Raw genomic sequence first — 20,435 nt, forward strand, 5'->3', positions numbered from 1 at the left:
TTTTGCCTTTCATGTTTTTTAATAGTGTCGTTTTAAGATTTTTAGGAGAGTTAGATTAAAAGAGGATTATAAAAGGGCAAGTTGTCTTAGAGAAAGAAAAATATAAGGAAAATGAATTTATTTAGGAGTAAATTGTCCAGTATTTTGAAAGTGCTACAGAGGAAGCACTTAATTTGTAAATGGTATCCTTTGATATATTCACGTTTAACATGATATTGTCCTGACTGAGCTGTTTTTGTTTTAGTTACAGAAACTGCTAGTTACCTGGACATAACATTGAGGAACCTCAATGACTCGGTTTATGAGCCATCTGCTTGCTATCTGGAAAAGTGTATTTGAAGAATGATTTCAACTAAGAAGGTGTGCACAGAGCTTTGCCTTTTTTACCCTGTGACTAACTTGAGACAATGCCTATCTGTTGCCTAGAGTCCTGAAACTGGCAAGAGCAGATACCTTAAGTGGCCATCCTTTATGAACAGGTTCTGTACTACCAATCCACTGTGTCCAGGTTCTCTCTTTGGTGACCTTTAAGACAACGGACAGCTTTTCTGTGTTTGATGTTCAGATACAAGTTTCAAGGTTGGAGCTTGGAGCAGCATTTTGTTTAGTTTGAAAGCTTAGGCTTTCGGGTAGTCTTCCAGATGCATTGTCTCATCTGTAGACTTGAAACATCCACAGTCACATGACCTCTAGCTAGAACCATGGAGCTCTATGACCCAAAGAGATACAGGAAGAGTGTTGCTGAACTTTGGCAGCAGGCTTTTTCTCATCAGTTCAGCAATTAAACTAATGTATACATTTCTCTGCTCATCCAGAAGATGGAACCAAATAGTGCCCTGCACATCCTGTTGCCAAAAAGATTCTGTGGCTGTTGAATTTTACTTTGGCATTCAAAATCAACTTATGCATGTCAGGAGCAAATGGCTGTAAAGACCAACGTTGATGTATCCGGATTCTAGTGAAGGTTGAAGATAAAAAAAAAAAAAACCAAAAAACCCTATTATGACTAATCCTTGGGAAGAGAAAGGCTGCAAAATGGCCCAGACAAGTTTACTGCAAGGAAAGCAATTTTACTGTAGAGAGTGGGTTTTCCACAAGCTTCAGCACTGCCTGCAGGAGAAGTCCAACTGTTGTAATAGCACTGCCAATACACCATCCCTTGTCATGAATTCTGGGAACAATGCTGGTGCTGTCTCTGGCAAAGGAACTGCCTGGGGTGTGTTGCTGGTTGGAGGGCCAGGTAGTGGCAAGACAGCCCTCTGCACTGAGCTCTTATGGCCAAGTTCACCGACAAGCTTGCAGAGAGGTTTACATCGTCAAGCCTTGGCGTTTCACTTCTGCAAAGCCCAGGACTCTGACACTTTGTGTGTTGGAGGGTTTGTCAGAGGTCTGGTAGCCCAAATCTGCCGCAGTGGACTGCTCCAAGGCTATGAGGACAAGCTGAGAGACCCTGCAGTGCAAAGCCTCCTCCAGCCTGGGGAGTGTGAGAGGAACCCTGCTGAGGCCTTCAAAAGGTAATGCTGGATGCCAGATGTGGGATTGCAGTTTCTAGGCAACAAAGTGGTTTTTAGTTTTATTTATTTATTCATTCATTGATTCACTTATTTTATAACCATTACAAGTTACCTTTATGCATGCTATACAGTTGGGCATTGTCACTGATTGATAATACACCTGTTTGGTTTTCATATTGAAGGAAGCAAAACTTGGGTTTTCTATTGTTGCATAGTTTATAAATTATGAATTTATGAATTATGTCCATCTTGATTTTGCTTATTGGATAACAGAAAGCTAACTTTCTCAAACAGCACCTGTACTTGGTAAGGGAAGTTATCCTGTGTTACAGGGAACATAGCTGCCTTTTGAAAGGACAGGATACTGAATTTGCAGGGGAGGTTTAGAATAGCATTTTTTTAAGTTTTACATAAGAAAAATGGTAAGTATATTGGTCTAAAGGAGCAAGTGTCATTTAACAGTGGTTTCAGACTCTTAAATGTATTCAAGAAAACATTCCTTGAAAAGAATCTGAGTGTATCTGCTCTTCTATTCACTTTAAAAAGTAGCAGAAGGTTGTTATTTTGTCCTTTCAAGTCCTCACTTGAGTAGCTATGTTGCCTTTTTCTTCCCAGCATTAGCAGGGTGTTAGGGAAGAGTTTGTGTCCATGACATATAGTAAATACATTCTGCACTGGAGGTCTGTGTGCCTTTGGAAGTGTTTACAGGAGGGATATGAATAGTTTTAAGAAGGGTAATGTTTGTTTCTGCTTGTCCTCAAATCTGTATGAAATCTGTAAATTTTAAAAGTGATAATGAAATGATATGGTAGCACAGTCTGTCACTGTTGTGCTTAACAGATCTTCGATCTTCTCAACTGTCCTGCAAAGTGGGCACTCTTATTCCCATTTTATTGATGACTTGAAACAGAGAGAGAGGGAGGGAGGGAGAGAGGGAGCGAAGGAGGAAGAGAGAGAAGAGAGAGAGAGAGAGAGAGAGAGAGAGAGAGAGAGAGAGAGAGAGAGAGAGAGAGAGAGAGAGAGGCACTAGTGTGAACATAAACTGCCCATGGTTTTAGTTTAGGTTAGTGAGAACTGAGATTTGAAGTATGCCTAATATGTAATTGTAGGAATTCCCTGGAGAACACTGAGGAATGGCTTAGAAGTTTGTGTGGAGAGGCTAAGAACAGGGGTGTGTCAATGTGATTTAAGGGCGTATCTCAGATTAAGGTTATAAGTGGGTTAGGAAGGACAGGGTAGAATTCAGCTGAAGCTGGACTTTGTTAAAAGTCAGCTGAAGGACTTGATTTGAGTAGTGTGACAATCTTGCAGGATTTTAATAAATACAGCCAAAAAAGGCAAAACTTTGCATCTTTCCCTTAGCCATCATATTAAGGGTTAAATCATCATCTGTGGATTAATGAAGAAATGTTAAGGAAGGCCTGTGGCACAAATGTCTGATGGCAGGATCAAGGGAGAGTTGATTGTTTTTTCTTACATTTTAGTGTGTGTGTGTGTGTGTGTGTGTACGTGTATGTGTGTGTGCGTGTGTGAGTGTGCGTGCGCGCACGTGCATCTTGTTCATGGCTAGTACCATATCTCCAATCCTGAATTTTGCTGGTTATTTTGCTGGATATTTGGTGGGCCTTTCCTGCCCATGCTGGCTTAGAACTGCAGTCCTCTGTGGTAGCTAGGATTACAGGCCTGAGCCACAGAGGCCCATCTACCATTCTTTTCTGTTAGTGAAATGAACAGATTCTAAGAACTAAAGGTTGATTTATTTTTTTATTTTGCCCTTCCCTCTAGGCTCTTATAACAAAATTGTATGTTGTATTTTAAATGCATCTTTTCTAGTCTCAGCATTAGAAGTAGAGTTGCTTATTAGCTTTATAAATGTAAAGTGAATTCTAGGTATTTTAGTGAACCAGATAAAGTATCTAAGAAGTAGGTGTTGCAGATCTGAAGATGGATGCTTCCTTCAAATAGGCAACTCCTATGGAACTCTTACTATCTCTCACGGACCTTGAAACCAGTGATCCCTTCAGAAGTACAGTGGATTTGGTGCTGGGAAGTACAAGTATTTGTGCCTGGTTATGTCTTTCCCTGCTTTTATTTCTGGCGAAGAATGTGCCAGAACCAGGTATGAGTCTTCTCTGTGGCAGCACATTTTCCATGTAGAATAACCAGTTTTTTCTGTGTTAATACTAAAAATAAAACACCTTTATGAGTGCTATGCATTATATCTAAGTGGAATAAAATGTGATGAAAAATTAAACAGTGAATGAATTTTAGGCTTTGAGAGTGCAACAGAAAAGTGTTAATGGGTTTAAAAGGCAAGGTGACTTACATTAAAAAAAAAAAAATTGAGCTGGCACCAGTGGCTCAGGCCTATAATCCTAGCTACTCAGGAAGCTGAGATCTAAGGATCTTGGTTCAGATCCAGCACACAAGAAAGTCCCCAAGATGCTTTATCTTCAGTTAAGACACCATCAAAAAGCCGAAAATGGAGCTGTAGAAAATTAGCTTTGAGCACAAAAATTCAGGGTCAGCACCTAGGCTTGATTTCAAGCACAAGGATCAGAATGTGTTATCCCCTCAGCCTCCGCCCCCACACAAGAAAACGATTGAAAACTGGAAGTCCAAACTGACATCTGTTGTTTATGTCAAATAGGAATCCTTGGAAATTTGAATATTCTTGCTAATCTTTTCATTCCTCTTAGGATATTTATGATTGTTCACTTATGTATCTGTTTTTATCTTCCTTTGCAGCTACTTATGTATATATCTTATCTCCTATAGTAAGCATCTGTTTCTTAATGAACTTTTTTAATTTTTTAATATTTTAAATTTTTATTATCAAGGTAATGTATATATTCTCAAGGACATTGCTTCTCACACATTGATACCTCTTTTCAAGTTTTTGTCCCCCTTTACCTCCTCTCACCCTCTCTCAATTACCTTGTCCCCGCCCCCGACTCCCTTCCCTATTTCAAATAAACAAAGGTATATACAATATACCAGGTAACAAAGTCAGATTCAGTAACCACATGAGATTAACCATAAGGAGAAAAGAAATCACACAGTACATTAAGAACAACAATCACAGAGATAAAACTCTTGTTTCCAGGGGCTGGGAGTTCGGCCTAGTGGTTGAGTGATTGCCTAGCATGCACGAAGACCTGGGTTCGATTCCTTGGTACCACATACGTCGAAAAAAGCCAGAAGTGGTGCTGAGGCTCAAGTGGTAGATCTCTAGCCTTGAGAAAGTCAAGGACACAAAAAAAAAGACAAAAAAAGAAACAAATAACCTTAAAAAAAAAAAAGAAAGTCAAGGACAGTGCTCAGGCCCTGAGCTCCAGCCCAGGACTGGCAAAAAAAAAAAACCCTCTTGTTTCCATATCTTATCCCAGAGTTCATTTTGTTTAGTTTCATCCTATACGACCATATGTTAATGAATTTTTTATATGTGTACCACAGCACTTTTGTGTAGCATGTTCCATAGAATGATGGCTAATTATCATTTGAATGAGCACTTAATACTGTTTGCTTATCTACAACATGACTGAAAGCTCTTAAATAAGAAAGAAAATTAAAATGTTTTGCTATTTAGGTCCCTTAATAAAGACCATCTTAGTATATAATTTACTCATAAACAGCTGTCTGCTTTTTTTTTTGGCCAGTCCTGGGGTTTGAACCCAGGGCCTGAGCATTGTCCTTGGGCTTTCCTTAAGGCTAGCACTCTACCACTGGAGCCACAGCACCATTTCCGGCTGTGTGTGTGTGTGTGTGTGTATGTGAGTGTGTGTGTGTATATATATGAATATGATACGAGGATTCAAACCCAGGACTTTGTGCATGCAAGGCAAGCACTCTACCACTAGGCCAAACTCCCAGCCCCAGCTGTCTGCTTTTTAACATGTACTATGGAATCAGATCAGATAGTTCAGTGAAGCTGGGTACCTGTCCTCTATCACAGTTATTTCCAACACATACAACAAAGGTTCAGAACAGAAGGGTTTCTTCCAGTCTTCCTGGTGGTCTTAAGTCTGTCTCACTTGGCAGAATATTCCACTTTCATTGCATGGCTCACACAACTAAGACTCATCCATTCTTCAGTGTCTTTATTGTTCAAATATTGAATGATATATGTTTGTATAAAATTTTATATATTTGTCTTTTAGTCTTAGTTTATGTGATTCTTTTTCACTAAATTGTCTCATTGGCTTTTAAATTTAGGCATTTTTACACTAAAGTGAATTTTCATTCAATCTTAGAGACAGAGTCAAAGACAGAGGAAAGGGGTGGGGGGGGAGGGAGAGAGGGAGAGTGTCAGTCCTAGAGTTGAAGCTCAGGACTTGGTCACTGTGCTTTGTCTTCAAGGTTGATGTTCTGCCACTTGAGCCACAGCTCCACTTCTGGCTTTTTGGTGTTTGATTTGGAGGTGTATGTCTCACAGACTTCCTGCCTGGGCCAGTTTTTCAGCCTTAATGCTCAGATATCCCCTCCTGAGTAGCTAGGTTACAGGTTTGAGCCACTGGCCCCCTGCTGTGTTTATAGTTGTGCATTGAGTGTTCATTCTTCTGTGTCTCCAGCACCTGCTTTGTTTTCAGAGTTGTTTCTGTTTTGAAAAGTGAATATACAGTTGTAGCTTAGTTTCAAAGGACTTGTTTTATAAATTTTTGTTTTGACTTTTTTTTTTGCCAGTCTGGGAATACTGTTCCTGAGCTCTTCAGCTCAAGGCTAGCACTCCACCACTTGAGCCACAGTGCCACTTCCAGTTTCCTGGTGGTTAATTGGAGATGAATCTCACAGACTTTCAAGCCTGGGTTGGCTTTGAACTGCAATCCTCAGATCTTAGCCTCCCAAGTAGCTAGGATTATAGGCCTGAGCCACCATCGCCTGACACATTTTCAATTTTAAAATGTCAAAACAAGCCAGGGACCTGTGGCTCATACCTACAATGGTAGCTACTCAAGGGGTTGAGATCTGAGAATCATGGTGTGAAACCAGCTGGGTAGGAAAATGCTTGAGTCTCTTATCTCCAATAAACTACTCAGAAAAAGCTAGGAGTGGTAATGTGGCTCAAGTGGTAGAATACTAACCTTGAGCACAGAGATGCTCAGTGGCAGAGCCCAGGCCCGGAGTTCAAGCCCCAGGACCAGCAATAAAATAAAATAAACATATCTATCTTCTTTCTGTGGTAGATTATTGTTTGGGAGTCTTAAAGCTTTTCTCTTCCACTCATGCCAGATTGTTTTAAACATCATTTGTTGCATATCACATCTTTCATGATTTATTTGTAATAATGCTACCCCTGTGAGATGTGTGCACGTGTGCACGCATGCACACACACACCCGTACCTACTTGACACAGATATATTTGTATTTCTGTGTTCTCTAATCTACTTTGATTTATTCATTAATTTATTAAATGTATACTAGAGCTGGGTACCAGTAGTTCACATCTGGAATCCTAGCTATTTAGGAGGCTGAGATCTGAGAATCATGATTCAAGACAACCAGTGCAAGAAAGTCTATGAGATTCTTATCTCCTATTAGCCAGTACAAAGCTACAGTGGAGCTGTGGCTCAAGTTATCACCAGTGTTGTTAAAAGCCCCAGGACAGCACCCAAGCCCTGAGTCCAAGCCCCAGGACTGGAGTACACACAAAAATATAAAGCATAAGAATATTACCAGATTGACATTATGTATATATTCTAGGTACTAGGATATAATAGTAAATAAAATGACAAATATCCTCTGCATTTAATGAGTTCATATATTTTGAGAATTAGAACAGATACAAAGATAAAATGTTAAGAAGTCAAGGTATAATACAATAATTGGAAATAAGAATTATGTGGAAAATCAAAGCCAGGTAAGGAGAGGGAATGATATACTGGGGCTGCAGAGGGGCTTCTGTTTTGTGTAGGTGAGTGTTACGTGTTCTGAAGGAAGTCTGAGGAGCCCTTCACATGGAATTATATGCAATGCAGTGTCCTGACATGTTTGGAAGTTAGTTTCGTATTTTCCAAGAAAACAAATGAACTTCTGTGACTGAAATAGATTAGTAAGGACCAAATAGTAACAGATAGGGTTGACCTCAAAGGCTGGTGCTCTGCCACTTAAACAGCTCTGCTTTTGGCTTTTGTGGAGGTTAATTGGAGATAAAGTCTTACAGACTTTCCCGCTCAGGCTGGCTTCAAACTGTGATCCTCACATCTCAGCCTCCTGAGTTGTTAGGATTATAGGTGTGAGCCACCAGCACCCATCTTGATTTGTGTGTGTGTGTGTGTGTGTGTGTGTGTGTGTGTGTGAATATGTATATACTAACCTATCTGATGGAATTATTAGTCACCGAAAAGCAGAAACCAGGGAGGAATAAAGATGATGAGAGTGGGCTAGAGGTCAGGATTTAAAATTTGTGCTGCTGTTCAGCAGTGGATGTCTAAGCAGATTTATAAGGGCTGAGAAGATGCAGACAAGAGGGGTTGCGAGTAAATATATACTTGTACCTGTGGAATATAGCCAGTAGTTAATGAGCTTGTATACGGAAAAAAGAAAGGAGATGTAAGACCTGAACCTTCGTATGCTTTAGTGTTGAACGGTTCATAAAAGGTGAAGAAACCACTGCTGGTATGCTAGGATGCAACTAAGTAAAAAGGTGAAGTGAGTGTGTAAAAGGAGAGAAGGGTAAACTGGAGTATTTCTGCTGATTTGAGGATGGAGCATTGAAGTTCATTCACATCTAGAGATAAAGCTAGTTTTAAAAGTTGAAGCATGCTACTTGGGTAATAAGTGAATGGGAAGAGTAAATAATAAATGTAGACAGAATTTTGGAAGCATTTAGTGGAATGGGAAATGGTGAAATTAAGTCGTAGCTAAAGAAGGTTGTTTTTAAAAAGGTATTACTGTGTAATGTATTTGAATAAAAGTGACTAATAATGAACAGTAATGATCTTTTTAAAACAAAGGATGTAGGGGCCGGGAGTTTGGCCTAGTGGTTAAAGTGCTTGCCTAGCATGCATGAAGACCCGGGTTCGATTCCTCGGTACCACATACATAGAAAAAAGCCGGAAGTGGTGCTGAGGCTCAAGTGGTAGAGCTGTAGCCTTGAGAAAGTCCAAGGACAGTGCTCAGGCCCTGAGCTCAAGCCCAGGACTGGCAAAAAAAAAAAAAAAAGATGACATGACCACTTATGTGTCCCGTGCTTCGTGATCAACATTCATGCGGACATTGAATATTAGGACTGTATTCACCGAGCATCCCTTTTCAGAGGTTATCTTGTTCATTTTTGTTTTGTTTTGTTTTTATTCAGAGAAGGCCTCCCTTGTCCTCTCCTGGCCAACTTTAGTGATGAGACTGACAAAGTTAGGACTCAAGCAGGCTTGGGGCTCTATCCTCCTTTGCTCATAAGGCCTCTGGTTTGCATCTGTTTTTGGCTCTGGTCCATCTAAGGGTTTGACTAGAGCCTGTAGGTGTCTTGTCAGCTCTTTTGACTCAACAGTACTCTTTTCTCCCAAGTAATGTTTAGGTTTAGCTGTGTAGCTTCCTGCCCCATATCACTTCAAACTCTTACAGATCTCTTTGAGTTCTCTGTTTAAAACAAGCACCCTCTCTTTGGCAGAATTTTGTTTCCAGTACAGACTAGGAGAGATTTCATGTTGGCCTTTAGACATACTTGACCCAGTTTCCCACTCTTTAAGCACCACCCAGAAGTTAGCAAACATACCTTGGGGAAAATTAGTCTTGTGGTCAGGACAGTTCACATTTGTACTTGAAAAGACACCCAGTTGACCTCTAAAAGGCTTGCTGGTTTTGTTCCCTTGGTGTACAGCCCCTCTGAGGGACATCTGATTCTTAGTCTCTCTCTACAGTAATCAATTCATGCTTTCAAGTGAGGAAATGACCCTGAAGAAGAAATCAGCAATCTATATTTCACTTCTTTGCAAAAAACCTGTTCATCTCCAAAATCTTAATTCCTCTTGTATTCTTTCTTCAACAATCCTCTCCATCTAGAATGATACAGACCAGACTGTATAACTCATTTTCTTCTCTTTTTTTTTTTCTGCCACCTCCCACAATTTGTTTATTTACTTACTTATTTGTGCTAGTCCTGGAGTTTGAACTCAGGGCCTGATAGCTGTCCCTGAGTGCTTTTGTGCTCAAGGCTAGGACTCTTTTTTTTTTTTTCCTCTCCCCAGTCCTGGGGCTTGTACTCAGGGCCTGAGCATTGCCCTTGGGCTTTCTCAAAGTCAGAGCTCTACCACTTGAGCACCACTTCTGACTTTTTCTGTGTATGTGATGTGAAGGAATTGAACCCCAATCTTTGAGCATGCTAGGCAAGCATACTACCACTAGCCAAACTTCCAGCCCTAAGGCTAGGACTCTTATCACTTGAGTCCCAGCTCCCTTTCCAACTTTTCTGGTGTTCAATCAGCGGTAAGTCTCTTGAGCTTGCCAGGTGGGGCCTGGCTTCTAACTGATCCTCAGATCTCAGCCTCCAGGGTAGCTGGGATTATAGGCCACTGGTACCTGATGCCTCCTACAATTTTATCTGGTTCCTATGAACAAGAGTTCTTTGGCTCTTTACCTTTCTGGATTTATACTTATCTTCTTAAGTAATTGGGGATTTTTTGGTCATTATTTTGTTTTGACATTCCTAGGGATTGAACCCAGGGCTTGGCACCATCTCTTGAACCTGTGCTCCCAACTATTTTGGTTTAAAAATGGGATCTTGCTTCCTTTCTGCTTGGGCTAGCTTTGAAATCCTGGTCCTCCTGCCTGTTCCTCCCTAGTAAGGAATATAAGGGTGGAAAGGAAACTCCCATGTGGTTCAGGCAGAAGAGGGAGGGGGATGAGGAAGGGGAAAGGAGAGACAGGGATCAAACTGCAGTCCACACAAGATGGAGGTGTGCAGGGCAAGAGCACTTATGGTGTCTGGAGAGAGATTATGTAGGGGAGATTATATAGGGGATGGGAGAGAGGGGTGCCTGCGGCTGCAGGCAACACAGAAGTGACCTCAGAGCCTGGGAGACTGTCCACTGCCCCCAGGTGTGCCACTTTCCTGGGTTACAGCTACTGCCAAGAACTCTTAGAGAGTGCCATGAGTGCATGGAGTGAAAACAAAGGAGAAGAGGCCATTTTTCCTGGGTGGACCTAATCGTGGGCATGTATCTATACATACTCTGGTTTGGGAGCTTGCCGTTTTCTGTCGGAGCATGAGGAGTTTTATTTCCCCTCTGCTCTTGTGATGCCCTCAGCCACTGCTGCTTTACTCTTCCTGCTGTAATTATGATGGATTGCCTCCTCGTTCCCCAGTTCCCAGTGAGATTCCAGTGAGGGCTGAATTTTCAGATGTAAAGTTCCAACTCCAAGCTGCCATTGGCAATTTTGTAGGTGGCATGTGGACTAGAGATCTTGTGGATTCAGGCCCTGTCTCCCTTGAGGCCAGCTTTGTGCCTCCATGCCACAGATGCTACCGATTGTAGGGAGCCTGGGCTGTGTTCCCTTCACTCGCTGCCCGTAGCACACCTCCAGGCTGCCTCTGCCTATTCTAGATAGGCCTTGCATTAGTTTCACCCGCAGAGCTATGCTTGTTGACTTCCAGTGTTTGAGAATATGTGTGTCTTTCCTCTGGCTGCTGTTTTTCATTTTTCTTTCGTTTCCATATTTTATTTTTTCCTGTGTTGTTTTAGCAAAAGGGAAGGGCAGTGCATGAAAATATGAAATGGCATTATACTGATAAATTGATGTGTTGAATTGAAACACCTCTGTACAACTATTTAAACATAATAAAAAATGCAATTACTGTAACTCCTTCATCAGACGTTCAGAGATAAATTTTACCTTCCATTTTGACCAAACTCTTGCCCTGATTTTAATTCTCAATGATATTTACTAGGTTGGTTTAATGTTTTTGTAATGAAGAAGTGCTATTTTTAGTTATCTAATTGTATTTTTTCTCTTTTTTCTGCTTCATGTATTGGGCAGATGATTTTGTTCCAAAGAAAATAGGAATTCTAAATGTGTCCTTCCAAAAGAAGACAAGATACGTGGATTCAATATTTAGGGTAGGACACTGGTGGTTCACACCTATAACCCTAGCCATTTAGAAAGCTGAGATCTGAGGATCACAGTTTGGGAAATGCAGAGAAACGTTTATTACATTCTACCTTTAGTTAACCAGCAAAAACCCAGAAGTAGAGTTGTGGCCCTAGTAATGGAAAGCCAGCCTTGAGGGCAAAAGGTGAGGGACAGGGCCACAGACCTGAGTTCAGGCCCCAGTATGGGCACCAAAACCCAACAAAAACAACCGCAAATTCATCTTCTCTATAAACACTGTTTAAAGTCTGAATTTTTGAAGAATTTAACCATTTGTTAATAAAATGATAGGCAGGTATTTCTTCTGTGCTCCTATATGATTTCAAAAGTACTAGATATTTGGGATTCATCTTACAGTAATTTGGCCTCACACACTCAGGCAAATTCTCTACCATGGCGTCCCATCCCCTAATTGTCTACCATCTCAGTGCTAAATATTGCAGGTAATTGTGACATTTCAGGCTCTAAAATTCAAGATGGGTCCTTACATTGTCTTAGTCATATTGCTTTCACTATAACAAATACTTGAGAAAATTGACTGTGAAGAGACAAGATGTTTTGGCTCAAGATTTTACATGCTTTCATCTGGAAAAACTAATCCATTGTCCTTAGGTCCTGGTAATGATGGGAGCCAGTGACAAACCAGCCATTACCATCAAGTTCCCGGGGTCTGCTTCACTAGTGAGCCCTCCAGCAACCTAAGACCTCCCCCTACTTGTCTGCCACCTTCCAGAAGTGCCAAAGTCAGGACACTTACCTAACCCTAGCATACATGGTGCTTCATTGGGAACATCCTTTAAATGCCAAGGTAACAAATGCAGAAAAAGTATTTGGATAGTTATAATTGAAAAGCATTGAGCTACTGGCGATAGCTCAATCATAATTCTAGGATGTCTAGTATGGTTCAGTGAAGTCACAAGAGAAAGAAACACAATTCAGGATGTTTTCCATCTGAGGAAGGGAGACTGTGTTTGTTGGTTCATGCTCTGTCCTCATAAGGGAAAGGATCACTGTACAGGATCTTTTCTCACTAAATTCCCATTAATGAAGCTCCGCTCTGCTGATTCCGACCTCTTGGTTCCTAACCTTGACAGTAGGATTTCCTTCTGGTCCATGAGTTTGAGGTTAGAATGTGTGTGTGTGTGTGTGTGTGTGTGTGTGTGTGTGTGTGTGTGTGTGTGTAAACTTTTGTGCTCAAGGGTAGCACTTTACCTCTTAATCTACAACTCCACTTCTGGCTTTTTAATTGGCTAGTTGTACATAAATAAGCATGTTAGGATTTTCCTGTCTAGACTGGCTTCGAATTATAATCCTCTGATCTCAGCCTCCTGAGTAGCTAGGATTACAGGCATGAACCACCAGTGTCCCACTTAAAGCTTGGATTTTAATGTTTGAATTTTGGAAAAGACAGACATTTCAGTTGTGGGTGAATGGTTGTGGGTTTTTTTTTTTGGATGTTTAGTTGTGTTTAAGAAGACAAGGAAATGAGTACACATCAATCTATATTTGATCTCGAAGACACATTTATGACCTCTCCCAGAAGCACCCCATGCCATGACAAACCAAACCGTTTTTAACACAACTCACCATGAATCTTTTTACATTGCAGCTAGCTACTTGAGGCCAGAAAATGGTTATCAGTATAACTGTAAGCCAGTCCAGGTGATAATTTTGCTAGACCTCACCTCAGTCAGGTGCAGTGGTGAGAGAACCTGCCATCTCAGCATCTGGGGAAAGCATAATAAGTCCAGAATAGCTTGGGTTTAAAAAACAAACAAAAAAGGCAAAACAAGACCATACCTCAAAAACAACCAAAGTAAAAAGGCTGGAGGTGTGACTTGAGCACTAAAGTGCTTACCTAATAAGTGCAAAGCCCTGAGTTCAAACCCCAGTACCACTCAAAAACAAAACAAAAATAACAACCAGAAATTGGAAAATCTTCCTAAAAACCTTTTGTTTCAGTAATGTTGCACAGGTCATTGCAACAGTTATTTCACTGACCATAGCTCAGAAAAAAAGTGGTTGAAATGCTTGTGTTAAGAGACTTAAAGGTAGGTTTGTCTCACATTTAAGCTAATGGGTAACAATAATATTGTGAAGTGAACAACGATCATAAGGGAAGATCTAGTGCCATCCTCTTTGTAATCCAAACTATAGGATCTCATTCTGTTTCTTCCTCGGTTATCTCTTCCTTCCTGGAGCTCGTAGACACTGCTCAGTGGTCTTCTACCTTAGACTCCTTAGCCCAGTTATGCCCATTTATGCTGTTGAATAGCAAACAGAGGGTATAACAGTTTATCTTAAAAAATGACTTCTGGGCGGGGAGTTTGGCCTAGTGGTAGAGTGCTTGCCTAGCATGCATGAAGACCCAGGTTTGATTCCTCAGTACCATATACATAGAAAAAAAAAGCCAGAAATGGTGCTATGGCCCAAGTGGTAGAACTCTAGCCTTGAGAAAGCCCAAGGACAGTGCCCAGGCCGTGAGTTCAAAGCCTAGGACTGGCAAAAGAAAAATGACTGAAACTCACATATTTTGGGTATGTGAGCTGCAATAGTGCCATCCTCTCTCTCTTCCTCTCCTTCTTTCCCTTGTTTCTTTTCTCTCTCCCTCCTTTCTCCCTCCTTTTTTCCCTTTCCTTTCCTTCTTTCTCTCCCTCCTCTTGTTCTACATTTGTTTCTTACTTTCTCTCACTATCTCTCTCAAATTAATCAGTGACCCTAAAAAGGTAACTGCCCACCCCGGATTTAGAACAGTGTTCTGCTCCTACTCATTGAAAAAAAAAAATAATAGGCATCGTTTCACAGCATGCCGCGATAAAGAATGTAGAAGCCTGTGGCGCTTACATGTAATAAACCTTGGCTATTCAGATATGTTTGACAGATAATGCATTTTTCTTGGAATGAGTGGTTGTTGTATTAGTTTCAATTAACCATATCTGTTGTTTAATTTATGTTAATACACGCTTTCAGAACTGTTCTTATTGCTATAAAAATGGAACTTCCTTTTCGCATTAGAGTAGATCACAGCCATTTAATGCTTACTTAATTTAATGATTGAGGTAGATTATGTAGTACTGCTGAGTTATAACATCATATATAAATACTTATTTAATTACAAAATGGTACAGTTAGAGACATACTCTGACATCTAAGAAAAATGTTGAATCTCCATTATTCCCTTCAAGTGATTGAAAGTATTTATTTTATTTCAATTTTGTTTTTATTTCTGTGCAAGTTTAGCATGTCCTTTATCAGCACTTTAGCTTATTTATTCCTAGAGCCTTAATCTACCACTTTGAATGTGGTTAAAAAAAATAGGGATCTTGACCTGGAGTTTGGCCTAGTTAATAGAGTGCTTGCCTAGCATGCATGAAGACCTGGGTTCCATTTCTCAGTACCACATTCATAAAAAAAGCTGGAAGTGGTACTCTGGCTCAAGTGGTAGAGCTCTAGCCTTGAGAAAGCCCACGGACAGTGTTCAGTCTTGAGTTCAAGCCCTAGGACTGGCAAAAAATAGGGTTCTTATCCACATTGGGGGACAGTCCACATTTCTACCATCCCAAACATTGACATCACCCGGAAACACCCTCACAGACACACCCAGTATGATGTGTGGTTAAGTGTGGGGGCACCCCTCGCCCAGTCAAGTTAGCACATAAACTAACACAAGCCCACAGGAACTGAATAAGTCAGCAGGGAAGTGTTTAAAAATGTAACATTGCAATGGATAGGCACTGTTCTGAAGGGCAACAATGAAATAAACCCACCTGCTCATCTACTCATCCAGTCAATATTTATAAGCAATCCGTTTTTTACAAGGTCCCTGAACTAGCTGTTAGAAGTGTGGCTGTGAATGGTAAATGATTCCTGTCCTGTCCCCCACAGTTTTTGAAGTGGATACCAAACTGCTTATTCCCTGCTTACTTGATTAATTAACATTGTTGTCAAGGACATTGGTGGCTGTGGTAGCAACATTTATTCCAGATGACTTCTCTCTCATAATTAGTGATGCTTGAGTGGAACCCCAGGCCATGAAGTAAAAAGGGACAAGAATTGTCTCAGGAGGCTCTGCAGCTGGGAGGAAGGTCCTGAAGGTGACAGGGGACCGATTAAAAAACCAAGAGTACGTGACATGGTTGAGAAATAGCAGAGGTGCCCATTACTGCTTGGGTTCTGAGAATTGTCCCAGCCCCATGATCTTCACCTGGGCTGATGGGCTTCAGTGATCTAAGAGCCCGGGCTCCATTGGCTTCAGAGGTATGATCTGATTTGATTAGCTGTTCACATGAACCAAAGAGAACCAGATGGAGAGCAGAGAACCCAGGCACAAAGAATTTACAGTTGAACCACTTGATTGCTCAGGGTTGCACCTCAGGGAGAGAGGCTGTTCCTTGAGTTTTAAATACTGCAACTCCCTGACATACACGAAAGTACATGTTTGAGTTTTCTGAAATACACTAGTAGGAATAATTGTGTTCTATAAGTTTTTTGTCTGCATTCAGTAAAGTGGACGTCCATCACACATTTGTGCGATTTTTGACAAATGCATAGATTTGTGAATCTACCATAGTTATGGTGCAGAGCAATCTTGTCATCCCAAAATTCCCCCACTCTTGTTTTATAGTGAACTCTCTCCTACCCCAGAGTTTGTCAGACCGTGCTATAAATGCTGTCCCTGTAGTTTTGGTGTCTCCATGTGTTACACAGACTTTGAATGTGGATCCTTTTAGAATCGATTGGTACTGTGTGGTTCCTGTGATATTGTCTGCAGGACTGTTCTCCTGTGTGGACTCTTCACCTTGTGCCCTTTAAAGATCATCTGTGTTGTTTCAGGTTTGGGAGGATAATAACCAAGCTGATAGATGTCCATATAGGTTCTAGTAGTGACTGTAAGTTTCAGCATGCTTAGGTAAATACCAGGAAGTAAGGTTGCTGCATCAGGAGCTAAGTGTATGTTTAGGGAACAACCAAACTTTTCATCAAAAGTCTCTATGCTGCCAAGCACTGGTGGCTCATGACTGTAATTCTAGATATTCAGAAGGCTAAAATCAGAGGATCAGACTTAGAAGCCAGCCTGGGCAGGAAAATTAACCACCAAAAAGGCAGAAGCAGAGCTATGGTTCAATTGGTAGAGTACTAGCCTTGAGTGCCAGAGCTTCAAGATAGTGTCAAGGCCTTGAATGCAAACCCTAGTAAGAGCACACGCAAGCGTACCAAGTAGCTACGCCCAATGAGGGTGGCTGGTCATTGCTCTGTACCAGCATCTGAACTTTGTGTTCAGGAATTTTCATTTATTTCGGAGATCCTAATCGGTGGTAGTTCACTCTTGTCTTAACTGGAGTTTCCCTACTAGCAAATGATATTGAATATTACTCATTTCACTCTTGTGTATTTTTTTTAGTGTCTTTACCTCAGTATCTATACCTCTCTTCCATTAGAAATTTCCTCTTATTCTTGCTTGAGAGTTTTTAATGTCCTGGCTATGCCTTTAATCAGAAATTTGCTTTATACTTATAATCTGCCAATCTTTAACTTGTGTTTTTATTCTCAAAGAAGTTCTTAAGTTAATTTTGATGAAATCATAATTGACAAGTTTTTCTTTTGTACATTTCTTTTTTCCATATATTTTTTATTGTCATTAATAGAAGGGTTACATTATATTTGCCAGATAGAAGGTGTATGACTTCACATACATTGATACCCTTTTTCATGTCTTGGTCCCCATTTCCCTCCCCCCCACTCCCACCCCTCATTTTGTTTTCCCCCCTTCCCTATCGAATTTCAAATAATCAAATACAAATATATCCAATATATCAGATAACAAAGTGAGATACTGTAACAATATGAGATAACCAGGTCTTTGTGCATGCTAGACAAGCCCTCTACCACTAGGCCAAACTCCCAGACCATATGTATTTTTACATATAAAAGATGGGATATATATATATATATATATATAGTGGTTCTATTTTGCATTAGGATATCCTACATCTTTTTGGGGGCATCATTTGTTGAAAACACTTTATTGGAATATATTCACAACTTCATGGAAAGTCAGTTTCCTATATGTAAGCTGGCCTGTACATGTCTGTCTTCAGCAAATACCATGTTACCTTGATTGTACTAACTTCACAGTAAATCTCAAAATGGTAGTGTGGCCTTCCACTGTGTGTGTGTGTGTAGCGTAGCTTGAACTCAGGGCCTCACGCTTGTTCTGCTTGCTTGTTTGGCTAATGCTTTCTAAACTTTAACCATACCTCCAGCTCAGCTTTCGGTTGATTAATTTGAAGATGGAGTCTCTGGGACTTTTCTACCTGAATTGGCCTTGACCTACAGCCCTTCATATCTCAGCTTCCTGAGATGCTACAGTTAGAAGCATGAGCCACTTGTACCTTGCATTCTTTTTTGTTTTGGTTGGTCATGGGGCTTGAATTCTGTGCCCTGAGCTCTTTTGCTCAAGGCTAGTGTTCTACCACTTAGAGCCACAGCGTCACTTCCAGTTTCCTGGTGGTTAATTGGATATAAGAGTCTCATATACTTTCTCACATACTTTGGTGCTCAGGCTGGCTTTGAACCGCAATCCTCAGATCTCAGCCTCCTGAGTAGCTAGGATTACAGGTGTGAGCCATCAATGCCTGGCTCTAGCATTCTTCATCAAAATAACTTTTAAGTTTATTTGGTGAAAGCCATATATCTTGTGTAAAACAAATGAGACAGAAGCAAGCAGCTTTGTACTTGAAAGTGAGTTGACATGATTTTTTTCTGCTGGGACCTTGAGCATGTAGAGAAGGAGGTGCCATGTGCAAGTCTAGTGAGGAGATAGGTTTGCTGCTACCTTGGTTCCTGCTGCTACCTGGAGGCTCTGGGTCCCTCTACAACTGCCTTGTGTTCAGTGGGGTCATTTCCTAGGTGGGCTTTCTTAATTACTACTTGCAGCTCTTGAGACCCTCTGCAGCTGCCTCAGCATCTGGGGTAGGGGAGACAGGGTAGGGACAAGTTCTGTTTCTCTGATTTTGCCTGTGCACTGTGCCTCTTGGTCTTGAGTGAGGTCCTCTCAGGTGCCCTAGCCATCCCTTACTGCAGCAATAGTGTTCATCCTCTGCCCCCTATTCCTAGGTCACACAGGAAGAGCTGCTGGGTGGAGGCATTTACAACTTGCCTGCCAGGATTGTTCATAGGTACATACATAAGTATATAGCAGATAGATAGATAGATAGATAGATAGATAGATAGATAGATAGATAGATAGCAGCCATGCCAAGTCTTCTTATGTAGGATCCACTCTGACCCTTTTAAAGGGAGGACGGCTGCAGAGAAACTTCCTGAAGGAAGCTTCTGGAAGCATGAAGGACATCGCTAGGTGAAATTTCCTGCAGAGGTCCAAATGACTGAAACAAGTAATAAATGATACTACCAAGAGACATATGGCATGCAGAAAATTATAGAAAGTAGCCTAAATGGGCCCCAGAGAGACGTTGGATGTTGGATTTAGAGGAGAAGAAGACTGCCATAGGAAATACAATGTGAATATCCTCACTCCTGCCTGGCTGTGCTGTGTCCTCTTCTCTGTGTGGGTGCTTGGCATGGCCCAGCCATCTAGAGCACATGGTGGCTGGAAATGAATGAGCATCTTGTCATTCATGAAAAAATTACATTCAACTGTAGTAGAAATTACATGCATAGGAAATGTATTATTCAGTGGAATAACAGGAACATTTTCTTTACTAAGCAATAAATAATAAATGCCTAGAAACTTTTTTGAAAGTATCCTTTGTGTTTTCAAACCTTATCTTTACAAATCTCATGAGAAAAACAATAATATAGTACTTTTAAATTCTGTTAATTTTCCCCATTTATGATGATGATGATGATAGTATCCTCAAAGCTGGTGTTTTCTTCCTCCGCAACCTATTTTTCAGCCTTGCCATAGACAATTTTAGCACTGACTGAAAACATCAGAAAGGAAATATTGAAGCCCGAGCTACATCCATACATACGCATAATGTCACAGAAACAGTGCTGTTGGAAATGCGAACTAGTTAGAACCAGTATTCTCCCTGAAGTCATTGAAATGGCTAAGGTTTTTGATGACCAAATTGTTTCAGAGGTTGCTGATTCTCAGTGCTGATGTTTGAATGAGGGGTGCCAATCTCCTGGGCGGTAGCATTGACCACACTGCTGTGGATATGTCTTACAGGTGTGTGCTGCTCCCTCTCTTGGGAATGAAGCCTCCCCAACAGAGCCTCTACCTGCTTGTTGACTCGGTTGATGAAGGGTGGAACATCGCTGAAGGCGAGCAGACTTCTAGTAGCTTCTCTGGAACAGTGGCTGAGCTCTTAGCTGGACACCATGACTTCTTTCCACCATGGCTGTTACTGCTCTGTTCTGCCCGAAAGCAGAGTAAGGCTGTGACTAAGATGTTCACTGGTAAGCACAATTCCTGACTACCATCCATAATGAGCTGCACAAAGCATGGGACAGGGTTCTTTCCCAGAGCCCAGGCATGGGAGAAAGCCACAGGGGCTTTAATTGCTTGTTCCATCTTCTGTTGTCCGTAGCATACTTTACAGTCATCAGCACACTCCTTTTTTTTAGAATTCTTTTCTGGCTGCCTTAGTATAGGCAAGGGTGTTTCATGTTGTGTTTGTTCTGTCTTTGGAGCTGCCTTTAGTGTGCTGCTCTGTCAAAGTCAGATCTATTTCTTCTTACTAAGCCAGCATCTTAAGAGCAGTGGGTGGATACCTGTCTTAAAAAGAAAAAATCAATGGCAATGGCTCTAAGTGCCTTTCTTGCTATAGGAGGGGAGGCCGAGCTAATCGCCTCTTAGGATACTTTCTG

At 41.1% G+C, this 20,435-nt stretch overlaps 1 protein-coding gene across 1 annotated transcript in view; it reads left to right on the forward strand.

Annotated features, from left to right (window-relative positions):
• The first annotated feature begins 542 nt into the window (after window positions 1-542).
• Ankrd50 (ankyrin repeat domain 50) overlaps window positions 543-20,435 on the forward strand; it is a 32,040-nt gene continuing 12,147 nt past the window's right edge. Inside the window, exons 1-2 of the mRNA XM_090356611.1 lie at window positions 543-1,514; window positions 19,795-20,024. Coding sequence (XP_090212737.1) covers window positions 1,003-1,514; window positions 19,795-20,024 — 742 coding nt within the window. The 5' untranslated portion in view covers window positions 543-1,002. The remainder of the gene's footprint in view (window positions 1,515-19,794; window positions 20,025-20,435) is intronic.

The sequence above is a fragment of the Megascapheus bottae genome, chromosome 23 (genome assembly GCF_031878675.1).
Source record: "Megascapheus bottae isolate mThoBot1 chromosome 23, mThoBot2.hap1, whole genome shotgun sequence".
Taxonomy (NCBI): domain Eukaryota; kingdom Metazoa; phylum Chordata; class Mammalia; order Rodentia; family Geomyidae; genus Megascapheus; species Megascapheus bottae.